General features: G+C 48.5%; 1 protein-coding gene and 1 long non-coding RNA gene across 2 annotated transcripts in view; one reads left to right on the top strand and one right to left on the bottom strand.

The window, feature by feature from the left end:
- Window positions 1-17,179, bottom strand: part of LOC141091812 (uncharacterized) — a 36,898-nt gene that overhangs the window by 7,822 nt on the left and 11,897 nt on the right. The window lies entirely within an intron of this gene.
- Window positions 4,486-5,616, top strand: LOC141091875 (uncharacterized). Its single transcript, XM_073577627.1, has one exon. The coding sequence runs from the start codon at window positions 4,492-4,494 to the stop codon at window positions 5,563-5,565; it is 1,074 nt and encodes a 357-aa protein (XP_073433728.1). The 5' UTR covers window positions 4,486-4,491; the 3' UTR covers window positions 5,566-5,616.

Raw genomic sequence — 17,179 nt, 5'->3', positions numbered from 1 at the left:
ACTTCCAATCTTCAATTAAGTACTGTTGCTTTAAAATGCACAAATCTTTCAGCGTGTACCTTACGGACAGAATTACAGAGAATTTTGAGCACAGCTCACACTCAGCAGAGATAAGAGCGAAGGGAGAAGAAAAACTACGCAGCGGTATCCTTCACCCCTCCCGTCAGAATGCAGCGTCGTCCTTCACAGAATTCTGTAGTTCTTTAGACTTATCAAAATCAATTTCTACAAAGAAACTCAAAATCACGGGATTTCACTGTAAGGGCAGATAACTGTATAATGAGATTAACCATGCCTTGCCCTTTTTCTGGCCAAATGCATTCAGGAAACTTTACAATGTAATGCCACATATAACACGAACTATATCATTACTCAATTCATTCAGTCTCAGATGTAGATTTGAAATATCTATAACGTATCTGTCCGGGATTCCACCACAACTAGAAAGGTCACAAATCTCTTGACACAAAAATGATGTGTGATGATTCATTCATACGTGCTCATTCACTGATTTTTTTTTTTTTTTTACTCAATTACTCATCTTTCATCTTATTCAGAGGTTCTCATAGACATATATACAAGGATTCACACAGCCTGCCTATCTTGCACTTTGGATTTGATTAATACTTTTTCCAGGTTCTTTGCTGCACTACTTCCATATCTATCCTCAATTATATCACTTAACCGATTTCCTTCTTCAGGTATCTTTCCCTGACTGTTCCCCATCTTATCTTTTATTCTTATCCTGTCTCTCTTGTTGTCTTCCTGTTAGTCCCCTGCCTTAGGTGGTGTATTGGGTAAGCTCAAGACTAGGCTCTACTATACCTCGTTACCTTCTTCCTAAGGTGCTAACAGGCTAAATGGAGTGTCTGTTCCTCGGTGTACTATGTGTTTCGTGTACTTATATGCTATGTAGCATCCGAACAGAAATACTCCCACAACACACAGGATTGTAAATAAAGTGTCCATCTACTGGGGTTCTTCAGTCATATCCTGTCACAGGCTCATTTCACGGTCCTGTGCTCATTCGGTCACACTCTTATCTGTCACAAGGTTTATTCGTAAAGGGTGTTGATTTAAGCTTAGGCGGTGACCTCCCCGAAAGGACGCTGTCACATGACCCAGTTAGGCAATATCACCACTCTTTGAACGAATACCTACTGTGCAGCTTATTTTTCTACTTTCCACAACCTTTCAAATCAAGGTAGCCATTCAACAACCTCCTCTATTCCTAGTGCGGAACCATCTATTGTGAAAAACTTGTCCGTCCGGGCTGCGCAGTATGAACTGTTCACCCAGCCTTATATTCCATAATGTCAGACCTCTCCCATTTTGATTTGCATCAGCTCTTTTTCTAAAAATAGCTGTGCACACACAGAACCTACAGTAACCTCTCATTCGAGCAGAAATTACATATGCGTGTCACACCCGATTTCCTCAGAGTTCTTATATGGACCTGATTTTACGGCCCCCTCCTCTACTAGATTCCCCTTTATACGGACCTTAGTTATAATGATAGATTATGAAGAGCAGAGAAGAGAAAAAATTGATCTCTTACCTGGCCAGGTGTTTAGGTCTGCTGTTCACAATTTCATCAGTAACTGGAGTGGTCTGTAGATCGGGTAGTCTTGGAGAGGTGCCTATATCAGGTCCCTGTTTCGGGCGCCAGGAAACTGTCGGGATCCCTCAGATTACTCTTTCATCTGAAGGACCGATGTTCTTGGGTGTGAAGCATCATATGTCTCTAATTAAATCAGCTCCGTGGAGAAGAACTACACAGACACCAGCTGTATGGTACAACTCAGGATGCCTCCAAGACGCCTCTGGCTTATCAGTTAGGCTTCCGTCTTTTATAGTAAAGAATTTAAACATTTTACAGACATGCGCAGTACAAATGATTTTACAACTTGTTTTCGACAAAGAAAGTCATTTAGGCGAAAAAGCAGAGGTATTTGACCTTGGTTCACAAGGGAGATGTCTGAGACATCTCCTCGAAGAAAAGATAAGGTTTTAAACAAGAGAATGCAACATAGACAGAACTCAATTTAACTCCTTCAGTTCCTATCACTGGGGAAGGGGGTCGCTACTTACCTGTCACACCAGGCGATCCTGCGTCCTCCCGCCTGGCTCCACGCGTCGCTCGTCGTCACAGCAGGAAGCGCCGCAGGAAGCTGACGACGAGAAACAGTCCAGGACGTTCTCGCGCGATCAGCGATAACCAGCGGGGGAGCGGGTCGTAGGTAAGTATCAGACACAGCGATGTCGCTAGCAATATCACTATAACGTCACAAGTTATAGCGATATTGCTAGCGATATCGCTTAGTGTGACAGTACCTTAAGTCAGGTCACGGTCGGGGGTCAAAATACCAGGAGATAGCGGATCAAAGCAAAAGGACACAACAAAGGGATAGTGAGAACACGGTCGAAGGGTCAGGCAAACACTCACCAGGAAGAACAAACTACGTCTGGCAGGGATCAGAGGCAAACAGCTCAGTTAAATAGATTGGGCAATCTTCAGAACAGAGAAGACCTGGTCTACACCTCCCAGTCCCAGATTGGACAGTCGAGCTGTCAATCAAAGCACTGACAGCTCGACATGACCCAGTTTCCATAGTTTAGCAAAACACTCACTGAGCGGAGAAATCGTGACAGCTACCTATTCTGTGGATAGGCCATGAAAATAATATGCCCGTAGAACCCTTTTAAAAGAACACATTTTCTAGTTGGCCTTTATTATGTTGGTGCCTCTCCAGGAAGATATAATTTATGGTAATTTTCTAACCGCCTTCTACAGTATAAGTGTTGTTTTTCCCCCGTTTGGTTAGAGTTGGATCTATGTTTCCCATATTACTTCATGTATTTTTTCCTTTGGTGGGGGGAGTAAAAACTTAGCATCAGCATACAGTTTATTATGGTCTGTCTTTCTCTTAGTGACATTTTTCTGTCCATTGTAAATGATGCAATCTTATTGGTTGGTTGTGTTGTGTACCCCGTAGTACTGGAGCCTTTCAGAAGAGTCTAAGAGTGACAAGGAGCTGGCACATGAATCCTCTCTGCAAGTACTTCTGAATGGATAAGAGGGATCAGAACGCAACCTTACTTACAAAACACAAATTTTCTTTCTGCACCTTCCTCGCTTTGATGACTGGGGACAGTTAGGGAGGTATTCCTATACTGTTTGACCCCTTTTCATATGCCGTAACTCTTCAAAATAGAAGTTTTCCTAATTGATTGATTAGTGAGGGGGTTAAATAGTGTTTGGAACGGGCCTGATAAGTGCTGGCTTAGAAAGGACTGGAGTGGGAAATACTGATGTAAACATCAGAACTGGAGCTTGGGAATCAGAAGCGTAGTAAAGGGCATCAAAACATTATAAATAGACAAAATGATAGGATGTGGAGATTTAAAGGCATAAAACAGATTGATGGCAAATGAAATTTGTTAGAATAGTGGAGAACCTTAAGGCTCTGGAGACTTTTGACATGGAAAAAATGACTTGTTAGTGGTTACCTTATCTGCCCTCCCTTTCTATAGACTGCTTTCTCAACGTTCCATAGGACTGTACAATCCCCTTTATCTCCCTTCTGCTATCTCTAACATTGAGATGATAGAGAGCTGTCAGAAGAAGCTCTAAAGCATTGGTAACCAGATAATTCATAATAATTCAGCCAGATAAAGGACTTACAAATACTCTGCAATTGCAAAATGGTAGAAAGACTGCTGCTTCAATGCTGCATTTTAGAAGCAAATGAGCAATAATAAAATCTGTGAGATGTTCTACATAGGCTTTCAAGCTTGTTTGGGACTGCCAACTTTTAAAAAGAAAAAAGGCATCTTATAGACACCAGTCCGTCTGGTCAAAGATATCCTTTAAACGTCACTTGAGATACCTATTTAGTATTAAAGCCATTTATGTGAACTGAGAAATGAATACCATTGATAGCAAATAGACTGACAGAATAGCAGTGAAGGGTGCAAACATTGCAGTATTGAGTGACACCACACTTGACAATGTTTCTGAAGCGTCTAACTCCTCTGGGTGAATTTCACAAGCTCTCGGTGTCCCGTTCTTGTCTTACACACATATCAGCACCTCTCTGCGGGAACAAAGGCTGTGACCGCCTGACCTGCTCTATTCCAGCTCAGTCCCCTAGATACACAGAGACACTCAGGATCCCTCCAGATGAAGGTAAGCTCGCTTTCTTCTTTCTTTTTTTTTAATCCATTGACAACATTTCGCCTAAACATTAGTGCAAAATAACCATTTGCAGGTTAAAATATGAATAAAGTAATAATTTATCAGACAGGTAATATAGTTGGAAAAACAGCTGTGTTCTAAGAGAGGATACAATTGTTTGGTAGAAGACTTGAAAATGGGGTTACGTCATCAATTCTCTTCATTTTGGGGGTTGATGAGCCATAATGAGTGCTTTGTAATCTAGCACTATAACCTTGATATATTCTGTATGTTTATTTTGTTGCAGAGATACAATGCTCCTCCTTTTCCAGATGTGGCCGTCATCCCCAGTGCAATGGCTTCAGCTGCTGATAGTTTTGCCCACATCCGTTATCTGCACTCATTCCCTTTGCTCATCACTGTGCTTTTGTGACTCAAGGTCATTGTTCGTAAACTGCTCAGGGACAAATCTATCATCCATCCTTATCCTTCCTCCATTGACAACAGAATTCCTGGACCTTTCCAGCTGCTCCCTACATACTTTTCCTCCTTTTCATAACCTGTGGAGGCTCCGTACAATTCTTCTGGCCCAAAATGCAATCTTACGTGTGGGATATGGCTCCTGGAAGGGTTTACAGAGTCTACAAATCCTGGATCTAAGTGGAAATAAGATAGAAAATCTGAGTGTGAGCTTCTCCTTGGGACTTGATTCCCTCACACATCTGTTTCTCGCACAGAATCTATTGCATCGTATTTCTAAGTACAGTTTCCACCACTTGCATAATTTGGAGCTATTGGATCTGCAAGGAAATCTCATTTTAAGTCTGGATTCTGGAGCTTTTAGGTCTCTTACTAAGCTTCGTCATCTTCAGCTCCAGAACAATCAGCTGCAAAGCCTAAAAAATGATGACTTTTCAGTTCTGCAAAGACTTGAATTCCTTGATTTGTCAGGAAATCAGATCAATAATCTGCCTCCTGGAGTCTTCACGCCTCTCCATTCTCTCGCATATCTTAATCTCCAAAATAACAAATTACGCCACCTAAGCTTCCAAACTCTGAGTAGCTTGCCCTCATCTGCGACTCTACTTTTGCTGTCATCAAATCCTTGGGAATGTGATTGCGATTTGCAGCGTATGTTTGGCAAGTTGAGAAGTTTGCAGAGAATAAGTCTGGAAGATGGAGAAGAATTAAATTGTGCAGATCCCCCAGCTTTGAAGGGGAGAGCCCTCCGCTCACTGGATACTCAACTCTGTGTTGCAGAAACTGTAACTGTGCTGATGATCACACTAACTGTGGCGGTCACTGTGGTCGGTGCTATAGTAACTGCAGAGAGAAGCCGCAAAAGGGGCCCCAAGAATCAAAGGATTGAAATGTCTGGGCAAGAATAATGAGGCAATTCATTAGGGATATTACCTACCACTTTTTATGTCTGTTGGACTGAAGAGCAAAATTATGATTTTGTTATTTAAATTTAGAAATATTTAAAAATTGCTTTAAAGATTTTTCAGTGATTACCATAGAAATGTATCGTACATTGTGTTTACTACTTACCGTATATACTGTATATCCACTAATACAACACTAGATAGGGAAGCAGTCTGGCATTTTTTTCCATCTCTCCTCCTCCCACCTGACTGTTTTTCACACTCTGACCTTTTTTTTTTAAATATATAGTGTACTTACTACCAGGCACACATGTAAAATCCACTGACCTGTGCAGTGCCCAATCCACAACATGAGACACAAGCCAAAAAAGACAGATCCAACCTGTAAAAAATCTTGTCTTTATTTATGCAAAACCAAGTTATGTGTTGGAACCTCCTAGGTTTGAAACACATCAACCAGGAACACTTTTCCTGGGACTTACAAATCCATGGGACAGAATATGCACAAAATATATGTGTTTGATCCGTCTTTTTTTTTAATTTTTTTTTAGGCAGATCGACCTTCCCTTTGCATCTGCTCAGTACTCAGATTATCAAATTTCACTCTGCATTTTTTCCCTGTGTGCTCTACTATCAATCCCCTGATGTACAGCATTACATAGGCAGCTAGAGCAAGTACCATTAGTGCATGCTGTGGTAAAAGTGTGATTACGCTCTTCAATATTGTACTAAACAAGCTGATATATTATAAGTATACAGTTGGGGAGGATAAATTGTCATCTGCTACATTATAACTGTTTGACAGGAGCTGTTAAGTCATCATCAGTAACTGTGATAGGAGTTCTCCCCCCCCCCACTGTAAAGAACTACATTGTTACAGTCCATGCAATTTAATTATACAAGAACATACACAGAAGATGGCGAACCCCTTCAGAGAACATAAAGCCATATAATTCCCAGGGGATTAACCATGAGTTCACATGCCCTAAAAGAAGTATTCCATTAATTTTCAGATAGAAACTAATACTAGCTGAATTATATGTTTTGGAGTAAAAGTGACAGCATTAAAAAAGAAAAATGTAAAAATAACTCAACTGGTACTTTAAGCCCTATGCTACATGATTTATTCAGGAGAGTCGCATAACTCAAGTTAAAAAGGTTGTGTCACTGTTTCATAACTGACTGTGGCCTAGGAACGCTGTGAGTGACAGCTCAGCCACCCTATGGAATCTGGATTGTGCTGGACTGTGGGTTGTGTGAGTGACAGTCCAGACATCTTATCTAATCCTAGGGCGTACTGCGCTGTCAGCATTTTGATTGACAGCCCTGCTGCTCTCTGTGGACATTTCCTCAGGTGCCTCCCGTCTGGAATCAAGGTATTTAGCTGGCAAGGTATTTAGCTGGCTAGCTGTTCGTAGTCAGAGTCAGTTGTAGCTTTGCCTAAGCTGGATGTGTTTGTTTAGCCCTGTGTCTCTTTCCTCTGACCCTGATGCCAGACTTTGGATTTGTTATGACTTCTCTTGTGGATTCCCGCTTTCTGCTTTTGATGCTCTCTGACTTTAGGTATCTGACCCCGGAATTGGCCTCTGGCTATCTGTTTGTTGTGTTCCCTGGTTTTAACGTACCCTCCTGGCATTTGACCCCAGACTGTTTCCTGATCATGCCTGTGACTTTCCCCTCTGTACTTCGAGCCCTTCTGGGTATCGGACCTCAGAGCTTGTGTCTACCATGTGTCCTGGCTTGTCTGTGAGTAGTGACTCAGCATCACAGGTCTGCTGTCTTTTGGGGACAATTTTTTTTTTTAATTCACCACTTTATTTAGGGCTAAAAATATTTTTTGCAATTGGGTTTTATTACAAATTTTGCACTTTTTGGTGAGGATTTCTGTCCAAATGTATTGGCTGTTGGTGAAGGAGCATGTAACCATACTAGACATCAGTCTCCTCCAATGGAAAAGCAGCTTTCCTATGTGAGTTGTTTTACAATTGGAGGAGGCTGAAGGACAGGTCTGGTCTCATTGTTCACCACCAGGACAGGAGCCTTTGTATGGACGAAAGTGCTGATCAGTGTTTGATGAAACCTGCACTATCAGAAAGTGACCGGCCACTAACTGAGAAACCGTCAGTGTTCTCGTAATGAAAAGGCTAACAGGAAAGTTTGTAACTCTTTTTTTATCTGACTTTTTCAGTGCTCCTCTCAGTTGATTTATGGCCACAGACTACATTAATAAACTTGAATGTGCAGGGAAACAAAGAGCCTGTAAAAGAAAAAAAAACTAAATTTGTAATGAAACTCCATTGCAAAAGTGAGTTTTAGCCCAAAATACAAGTAGTCAAGTAAAAAAAAAAAATTGCTTTTCTTAACTGTGGACAACCCCTTTAAAGCACCATTCCAGCGACTTTTTTTCACAGTGGAGTGGGCACTTTAAATCTAAGCCCCAGGCCCCTGTTCTTATACTCACCTTCCTGTGTCTTCACCTTTTACTGACGCCGCTCTGGTCCCGCAGCGCCATCTTGTGCCCGAAGTCCGAAGTTACGTCACAAGAGCTCAATGCAAGTCTATGAGAGCCAGAACAAGGCTCTCAGAAATATATGGAAAAGTGACCTCCGCACAGCTACAGGAAACATTGGAGCTACTACTAGGTCACTTTTCCGATCTGCGAGGTGATTATATGTTTTTATTTTACATGGGGCTCCGTGTTACCGAGGATGCTGTACAGGATGAAGAGCCGTAAAGTAAAGGAACTTTATTATTATGAGGTTATAAAGATCTTTTAGACTTGATGAGTTGATGAGGTTGGTATACTTACTATGAAATCTGTCAAAGTAGCAGTAAAATTATTTTTTAACATTTACCTGCCTGATATTAACATGGGTATTTTAGATCTAGCGAGACTCATAACGTGTTCATCCTAATATTAGAGTTATATCGCCATTGTGACATGGATTTTCAAAGTAACTATACCAGCCTCATATAGTCTAAGGCTATGCTTAGAATTACTTTTTGAGGCACTGAAAAATGAGTTTATTTTTAAAGGGAAACCACTTAAGGAAATTTTTTTTTTGGGGGAGGGGGGGGATTTATTATGTAGTGTTTATTTTCCCAAAGAGCATTTTTAATCACTTTTTTTCTTGAAGCATTTTTTTTGCAGCATTTTGACATTATATGTCAAATTTGGAGCTGATTCCAGGAGGAATCTGCCACATAAGAAATTATATGCATTTTCTTTTTTTCTATCAGGTGTCAATCACCTGGAGAGGTGCTGGAAAAAGGCTGCTGGGGGAGGTGCCGGACTAGTCTCATCTCCCTATGGCCCCAGCCATATCCTTTGTCTGACTACCTTCTCTCTGAAACACTGGTGTGTTTTGAAAGCAATTTTTTCAGGCAGTTTTGGAAGCAGAACCACTAAAAAAACCCCTATGTCTGAACTTAGTCAAAGTGATCTATTTAATAACATATGCAGCTTGTATTGTGAAATTTGGAGACAGACCACTTGAAAGGATCAGCACCACAGAATATGTGAGAAATGTGTGATAGATGCAGGTGCAACAGCCGGGATCCACATCTGTCTAGAACAGGACACTGCAGAGCACTATTGTCAGCGGAGAGGTGGCTGCACTTACACAGCTCTCAACTGGCTCACTCCACTGACAGCGATGTCACCTCTCCAATGACAGCGATGTCACCTCTCCACTGACAGCGTTGTCACCTCTCCACTGACAGCGTTGTCACCTCTCCACTGACAGCGAAGTCACCTTTCCCCTGACAGCGATGTCGCCTCTCCCCTGACAGCGATGTCACCTCTCCACTGACAGCGATGTCATCTCTCCACTGACAGCGATGTCACCTCTCCCCTGACAGCGATGTCACCTCTCCGGTGACAGCGATGTCACCTCTCCCCTGACAGCGATGTCACCTCTCCCCTGACAGCGATGTCACCTCTCCCCTGACAGGGATGTCACCTCTCCACTACCAGTGCTGCCCACTCTCCACTACCAGAGCTGCCAGCGCTCCACTACCAGTGCTGCCCACTCCACTACCAGTGCTGCCCACTCTCCACTACCAGAGCTGCCAGCGCTCCACTACCAGTGCTGCCCACTCCACTACCAGTGCTGCCCACTCTCCACTACCAGTGCTGCCCACTCTCCACTACCAGTGCTGCCCACTCTCCACTACCAGAGCTGCCTGCTCTCCTCTACCAGTGCTGTCACCTGTCCTGTACCAGTGCTGTCACCTTTCCACTACCAGAGCTGCCCGCTCTCCACTACCAGTGCTGCCCACTCCACTACCAGTGCTGCCCACTCTCCACTACCAGTGCTGCCCACTCTCCACTACCAGCGGACCATATGAGGCTGGTATAGTTATTTTGAAAATCCATGTCACAATGGCGATATAACTCTAATATTAGGATGAACACGTTATGAGTCTCGCTAGATCTAAAATACCCATGTTAATATGAGGCAAGTAAATGTTAAAAAATAATTTTACTGCTACTTTGACAGATTTTCATAGTAAGTATACCAACTTCATCAAGTCACCTCTCCTTTACCAGTGCTGTCACCTCTCCACTACCGGAGTTGCCAGCTCTCCACTACCAGTGCTGCCAGCTCTCCACTACCAGTGCTGCCCGCTCTCCACTACCAGTGCTGCCCACTCTCCACTACCAGTGCTGCCCACTCTCCACTACCAGTGCTGCCCACACTCCACTACCAGTGCTGTCACCTCTCCACTACCAGTTTTTTTCTGCATGGTTTTGCTGCGGTTTACAAACCACAGCATGTCAATTGTTTGGTGCAGAAACGCTGCAGTTTTACACGTCATCCATTATGAGGTGTAAAACCGCAGGCAAAACCGCAGATAAACTGCAGGACTTTTGTCCTGTGGATTTATCTGCGGTTTTCTCTACAAAATCCGCACACCCAAAAAACTACATGTGCACATAGCCTTAGACCATATGAGGCTGGTATAGTTACTTTGAAAATCCATGTCACAATGGCGATATAACTAATATTAGGATGAACACGTTATGAGTCTCGCTAGATCTAAAATACCCATGTTAATATCAGGCAGGTAAATGTTAAAAAATAATTTTACTGCTACTTTGACAAATTTTCATAGTAAGTATACGAACTTCATCAAGTCACCTCTCCTCCACCAGTGCTGTCACCTCTCCACCTCCAGTGCTGCCAGCTCTCCACTACCAGTGCTGCCCACTCTCCACTACCAGTGCTGCCCACTCTCCACTACGAGTGCTGTCACCTCTCCACTACCAGTGCTGTCACCTGTCCACTACCAGTGCTGTCACCTCTCCACTACCAGTTTTTTTCTGCATGGTTTTGCTGCGGTTTACAAACCACAGCATGTCAATTGTTTGGTGCAGAAACGCTGCAGTTTTACACGTCATCCATTATGAGGTGTAAAACCGCAGGCAAAACCGCAGATAAACTGCAGGACTTTTGTCCTGTGGATTTATCTGCGGTTTTCTCTACAAAATCCGCACACCCAAAAAACTACATGTGCACATAGCCTTAGACCATATGAGGCTGGTATAGTTACTTTGAAAATCCATGTCACAATGGCGATATAACTAATATTAGGATGAACACGTTATGAGTCTCGCTAGATCTAAAATACCCATGTTAATATCAGGCAGGTAAATGTTAAAAAATAATTTTACTGCTACTTTGACAAATTTTCATAGTAAGTATACGAACTTCATCAAGTCACCTCTCCTCCACCAGTGCTGTCACCTCTCCACCTCCAGTGCTGCCAGCTCTCCACTACCAGTGCTGCCCACTCTCCACTACCAGTGCTGCCCACTCTCCACTACGAGTGCTGTCACCTCTCCACTACCAGAGCTGTCACCTGTCCACTACCAGTGCTGTCACCTCTCCACTACCAGTGCTGCCAGCTCTCCACTACCAGTGCTGCCCACTCTCCACTAACAGTGCTGTCACCTCTCCACTACCAGTGCTGCCTGTTCTCCACTACCAGAGCTGCCACCTCTCCACTACCAGTGCTGCCACACTCCACTACCAGTGCTGCCAGCTCTCCACTACCAGTGCTGTCACCTCTCCACTACCAGTGCTGTCACCTCTCCACTACCAGTGCTGCCCCCTCTCCACTACCAGTGCTGTCACCTCTCCACTACCAGTGCTGCCAGCTCTCCACTACCAGTCCTGCCCCCTCTCCACTATCAGTGCTGCCCACTCTCCACTACCAGTGCTGCCCACTCTCCACTATCAGTGCTGTCACCTCTCCACTACCAGTGCTGTCACCTCTCCACTACCAGTGCTGTCACCTCTCCACTACCAGAGCTGTCACCTCTCCACTACCAGTGCTGCTCACTCTCCACTACCAGTGCTGTCACCTCTCCACTACCAGTGCTGCCTGCTCTCCACTACCAGTGCTGCCCACTCTCCACTACCAGTGCTGCCCACTCTCCACTACCAGTGCTGCCCACTCTCCACTACCAGTGCTGTCACCTCTCCACTACCAGTGCTGCCCACTCTCCACTACCAGTGCTGCCCACTCTCCACTACCAGTGCTGCCCACTCTCCACTACCAGTGCTGCCCGCTCTCCACTACCAGTGATGCCACCTCTCCACTACCAGTGCTGTCACCTCTCCACTACCAGTGCTGCTCACTCTCCACTACCAGTGCTGTCACCTCTCCACTACCAGTGCTGCCTGCTCTCCACTACCAGTGCTGTCACCTCTCCACTACCAGTGCTGCCCACTCTCCACTACCAGTGCTGCCCACTCTCCACTACCAGTGCTGTCACCTCTCCACTACCAGTGCTGCCCACTCTCCACTACCAGTGCTGCCCACTCTCCACTACCAGTGCTGTCACCTCTCCACTACCAGTGCTGTCACCTCTCTACCAGTGCTGCCTACTCTCCACTACCAGTGCTGTCACCTCTCCACTACCAGTGCTGTCACCTCTCCACTACCAGTGCTGTCACCTCTCCACTACCAGTGCTGCCCGCTCTCCACTACCAGTGCTGCCTGCTCTCCACTACCAGTGCTGTCACCTCTCCACTACCAGTGCTGCCCACTCTCCACTACCAGTGCTGCCTGCTCTCCACTACCAGTGCTGCCACCTCTCCACTACCAGTGCTGCCACCTCTCCACTACCAGTGCTGCCCACTCTCCACTACCAGTGCTGCCCACTCTCCACTACCAGTGCTGCCACCTCTCCACTACCAGTGCTGCCCGCTCTCCACTACCAGTGCTGCCTGCTCTCCACTACCAGTGCTGCCCGCTCTCCACTACCAGTGCTGCCACCTCTCCACTACCAGTGCTGCCCACTCTCCACTACCAGTGCTGCCACCTCTCCACTACCAGTGCTGCCCACTCTCCACTACCAGTGCTGTCACCTCTCCACTACCAGTGCTGTCACCTCTCCACTACCAGTGCTGCCCACTCTCCACTACCAGTGCTGCCACCTCTCCACTACCAGTGCTGCCCACTCTCCACTACCAGTGCTGCCCACTCTCCACTACCAGTGCTGCTCACTCTCCACTACCAGTGCTGCCTGCTCTCCACTACCAGTGCTGCCACCTCTCCACTACCAGTGCTGCCACCTCTCCACTACCAGTGCTGCCACCTCTCCACTACCAGTGCTGCCCACTCTACACTACCAGTGCTGCCCGCTCTCCACTACCAGTGCTGCCCGCTCTCCACTACCAGTGCTGCCTGCTCTCCACTACCAGTGCTGTCACCTCTCCACTACCAGTGCTGTCACCTCTCCACTACCAGTGCTGCCACCTCTCCACTACCAGTGCTGTCACCTCTCCACTACCAGTGCTGCCCACTCTCCACTACCAGTGCTGCCACCTCTCCACTACCAGTGCTGCCCACTCTCCACTACCAGTGCTGCCCGCTCTCCACTACCAGTGCTGCCCGCTCTCCACTACCAGTGCTGCCCGCTCTCCACTACCAGTGCTGCCCGCTCTCCATTACCAGTGCCGTCACCTCTCCACTATCAGTGCTGCTCACTCTCCACTACCAGTGCTGCCCACTCTCCACTACCAGTGCTGTCACCTCTCCACTACCAGTGCTGCCTGCTCTCCACTACCAGTGCTGTCACCTCTCCACTACCAGTGCTGCCCACTCTCCACTACCAGTGCTGCCACCTCTCCACTACCAGTGCTGCCCACTCTCCACTACCACTGCTGCCCGCTCTCCACTACCAGTGCTGCCACCTCTCCACTACCAGTGCTGTCACCTCTCCACTACCAGTGCTGTCACCTCTCCACTACCAGTGCTGCCACCTCTCCACTACCAGTGCTGCCACCTCTCCACTACCAGTGCTGCTCACTCTCCACTACCAGTGCTGCCTGCTCTCCACTACCAGTGCTGTCACCTCTCCACTACCAGTGCTGCCCGCTCTCCACTACCAGTGCTGCCACCTCTCCACTACCAGTGCTGCCCACTCTCCACTACCAGTGCTGCCACCTCTCCACTACCAGTGCTGCCCACTCTCCACTACCAGTGCTGCCCGCTCTCCACTACCAGTGCTACCTGCTCTCCACTACCAGTGCTGTCACCGCTCCACTACCAGTGCTGCCCACTCTCCACTACCAGTGCTGCCCGCTCTCCACTACCAGTGCTGCCTGCTCTCCACTACCAGTGCTGTCACCGCTCCACTACCAGTGCTGTCACCTCTCCACTACTAGTGCTGCCCACTCTCCACTACCAGTGCTGCCACCTCTCCACTACCAGTGCTGCCCACTCTCCACTACCAGTGCTGCCCGCTCTCCACTACCAGTGCTGCCTGCTCTCCACTACCAGTGCTGCCCGCTCTCCACTACCAGTGCTGCCACCTCTCCACTACCAGTGCTGCCCACTCTCCACTACCAGTGCTGCCACCTCTCCACTACCAGTGCTGCCACCTCTCCACTACCAGTGCTGTCACCTCTCCACTACCAGTGCTGTCACCTCTCCACTACCAGTGCTGCCCACTCTCCACTACCAGTGCTGCCACCTCTCCACTACCAGTGCTGCCCGCTCTCCACTACCAGTGCTGTCACCTCTCCACTACCAGTGCTGTCACCTCTCCACTACCAGTGCTGCCCACTCTCCACTACCAGTGCTGCCACCTCTCCACTACCAGTGCTGCCCACTCTCCACTACCAGTGCTGCCCACTCTCCACTACCAGTGCTGCCACCTCTCCACTACCAGTGCTGCCCGCTCTCCACTACCAGTGCTGCCCGCTCTCCACTACCAGTGCTGCCCGCTCTCCACTACCAGTGCTGCCCGCTCTCCACTACCAGTGCTGCCTGCTCTCCACTACCAGTGCTGTCACCTCTCCACTACCAGTGCTGTCACCTCTCCACTACCAGTGCTGCCACCTCTCCACTACCAGTGCTGTCACCTCTCCACTACCAGTGCTGCCCACTCTCCACTACCAGTGCTGCCACCTCTCCACTACCAGTGCTGCCACCTCTCCACTACCAGTGCTGCCCACTCTCCACTACCAGTGCTGCCCGCTCTCCACTACCAGTGCTGCCCGCTCTCCACTACCAGTGCTGCCCGCTCTCCACTACCAGTGCTGTCACCTCTCCACTATCAGTGCTGCTCACTCTCCACTACCAGTGCTGCCCACTCTCCACTACCAGTGCTGTCACCTCTCCACTACCAGTGCTGCCTGCTCTCCACTACCAGTGCTGTCACCTCTCCACTACCAGTGCTGCCCACTCTCCACTACCAGTGCTGCCACCTCTCCACTACCAGTGCTGTCACCTCTCCACTATCAGTGCTGCTCACTCTCCACTACCAGTGCTGTCACCTCTCCACTACCAGTGCTGCCACCTCTCCACTACCAGTGCTGCTCACTCTCCACTACCAGTGCTGTCACCTCTCCACTACCAGTGCTGCCACCTCTCCACTACCAGTGCTGCTCACTCTCCACTACCAGTGCTGCCTGCTCTCCACTACCAGTGCTGCTCGATCTCCACTACCAGTGCTGCCCACTCTCCACTACCAGTGCTGCCACCTCTCCACTACCAGTGCTGTCACCTCTCCACTACCAGTGCTGTCACCTCTCCACTACCAGTGCTGCTCACTCTCCACTACCAGTGCTGTCACCTCTCCACTACCAGTGCTGCCACCTCTCCACTACCAGTGTTGCCCGCTCTCCACTACCAATGCTGCCTGCTCTCCACTACCAGTGCTGCCACCTCTCCACTACCAGTGCTGCTCGATCTCCACTACCAGTGCTGCCCACTCTCCACTACCAGTGCTGCCACCTCTCCACTACCAGTGCTGCTCACTCTCCACTACCAGTGCTGCCCACTCTCCACTACCAGTGCTGTCACCTCTCCACTACCAGTGCTGCCTGCTCTCCACTACCAGTGCTGTCACCTCTCCACTACCAGTGCTGCCCACTCTCCACTACCAGTGCTGCCACCTCTCCACTACCAGTGCTGCCCACTCTCCACTACCAGTGCTGCCCGCTCTCCACTACCAGTGCTGCCACCTCTCCACTACCAGTGCTGTCACCTCTCCACTACCAGTGCTGTCACCTCTCCACTACCAGTGCTGCCACCTCTCCACTACCAGTGCTGCCACCTCTCCACTACCAGTGCTGCTCACTCTCCACTACCAGTGCTGCCTGCTCTCCACTACCAGTGCTGTCACCTCTCCACTACCAGTGCTGCCCGCTCTCCACTACCAGTGCTGCCACCTCTCCACTACCAGTGCTGCCCACTCTCCACTACCAGTGCTGCCACCTCTCCACTACCAGTGCTGCCCACTCTCCACTACCAGTGCTGCCCGCTCTCCACTACCAGTGCTACCTGCTCTCCACTACCAGTGCTGTCACCGCTCCACTACCAGTGCTGCCCACTCTCCACTACCAGTGCTGCCCGCTCTCCACTACCAGTGCTGCCTGCTCTCCACTACCAGTGCTGTCACCGCTCCACTACCAGTGCTGTCACCTCTCCACTACTAGTGCTGCCCACTCTCCACTACCAGTGCTGCCACCTCTCCACTACCAGTGCTGCCCGCTCTCCACTACCAGTGCTGCCCGCTCTCCACTACCAGTGCTGCCTGCTCTCCACTACCAGTGCTGCCCGCTCTCCACTACCAGTGCTGCCACCTCTCCACTACCAGTGCTGCCCACTCTCCACTACCAGTGCTGCCACCTCTCCACTACCAGTGCTGCCACCTCTCCACTACCAGTGCTGTCACCTCTCCACTACCAGTGCTGTCACCTCTCCACTACCAGTGCTGCCCACTCTCCACTACCAGTGCTGCCACCTCTCCACTACCAGTGCTGCCCGCTCTCCACTACCAGTGCTGTCACCTCTCCACTACCAGTGCTGTCACCTCTCCACTACCAGTGCTGCCCACTCTCCACTACCAGTGCTGCCACCTCTCCACTACCAGTGCTGCCCACTCTCCACTACCAGTGCTGCCCACTCTCCACTACCAGTGCTGCCACCTCTCCACTACCAGTGCTGCCCGCTCTCCACTACCAGTGCTGCCCGCTCTCCACTACCAGTGCTGCCCGCTCTCCACTACCAGTGCTGCCCGCTCTCCACTACCAGTGCTGCCTGCTCTCCACTACCAGTGCTGTCACCTCTCCACTACCAGTGCTGTCACCTCTCC

Source organism: Dendrobates tinctorius, unplaced genomic scaffold, assembly GCF_039654945.1.
Source record: "Dendrobates tinctorius isolate UK_male_01 unplaced genomic scaffold, ASM3965494v1 ptg000056l, whole genome shotgun sequence".
Classification (NCBI taxonomy): domain Eukaryota; kingdom Metazoa; phylum Chordata; class Amphibia; order Anura; family Dendrobatidae; genus Dendrobates; species Dendrobates tinctorius.
This window is presented reverse-complemented; position numbering and strand designations above follow the sequence as displayed.

Bases quoted from the DNA above. Each gene is read 5' to 3' on its own strand.
- LOC141091875 (XM_073577627.1), top strand. From the start codon at position 4,492: ATGCTCCTCCTTTTCCAGATGTGGCCGTCATCCCCAGTGCAATGGCTT.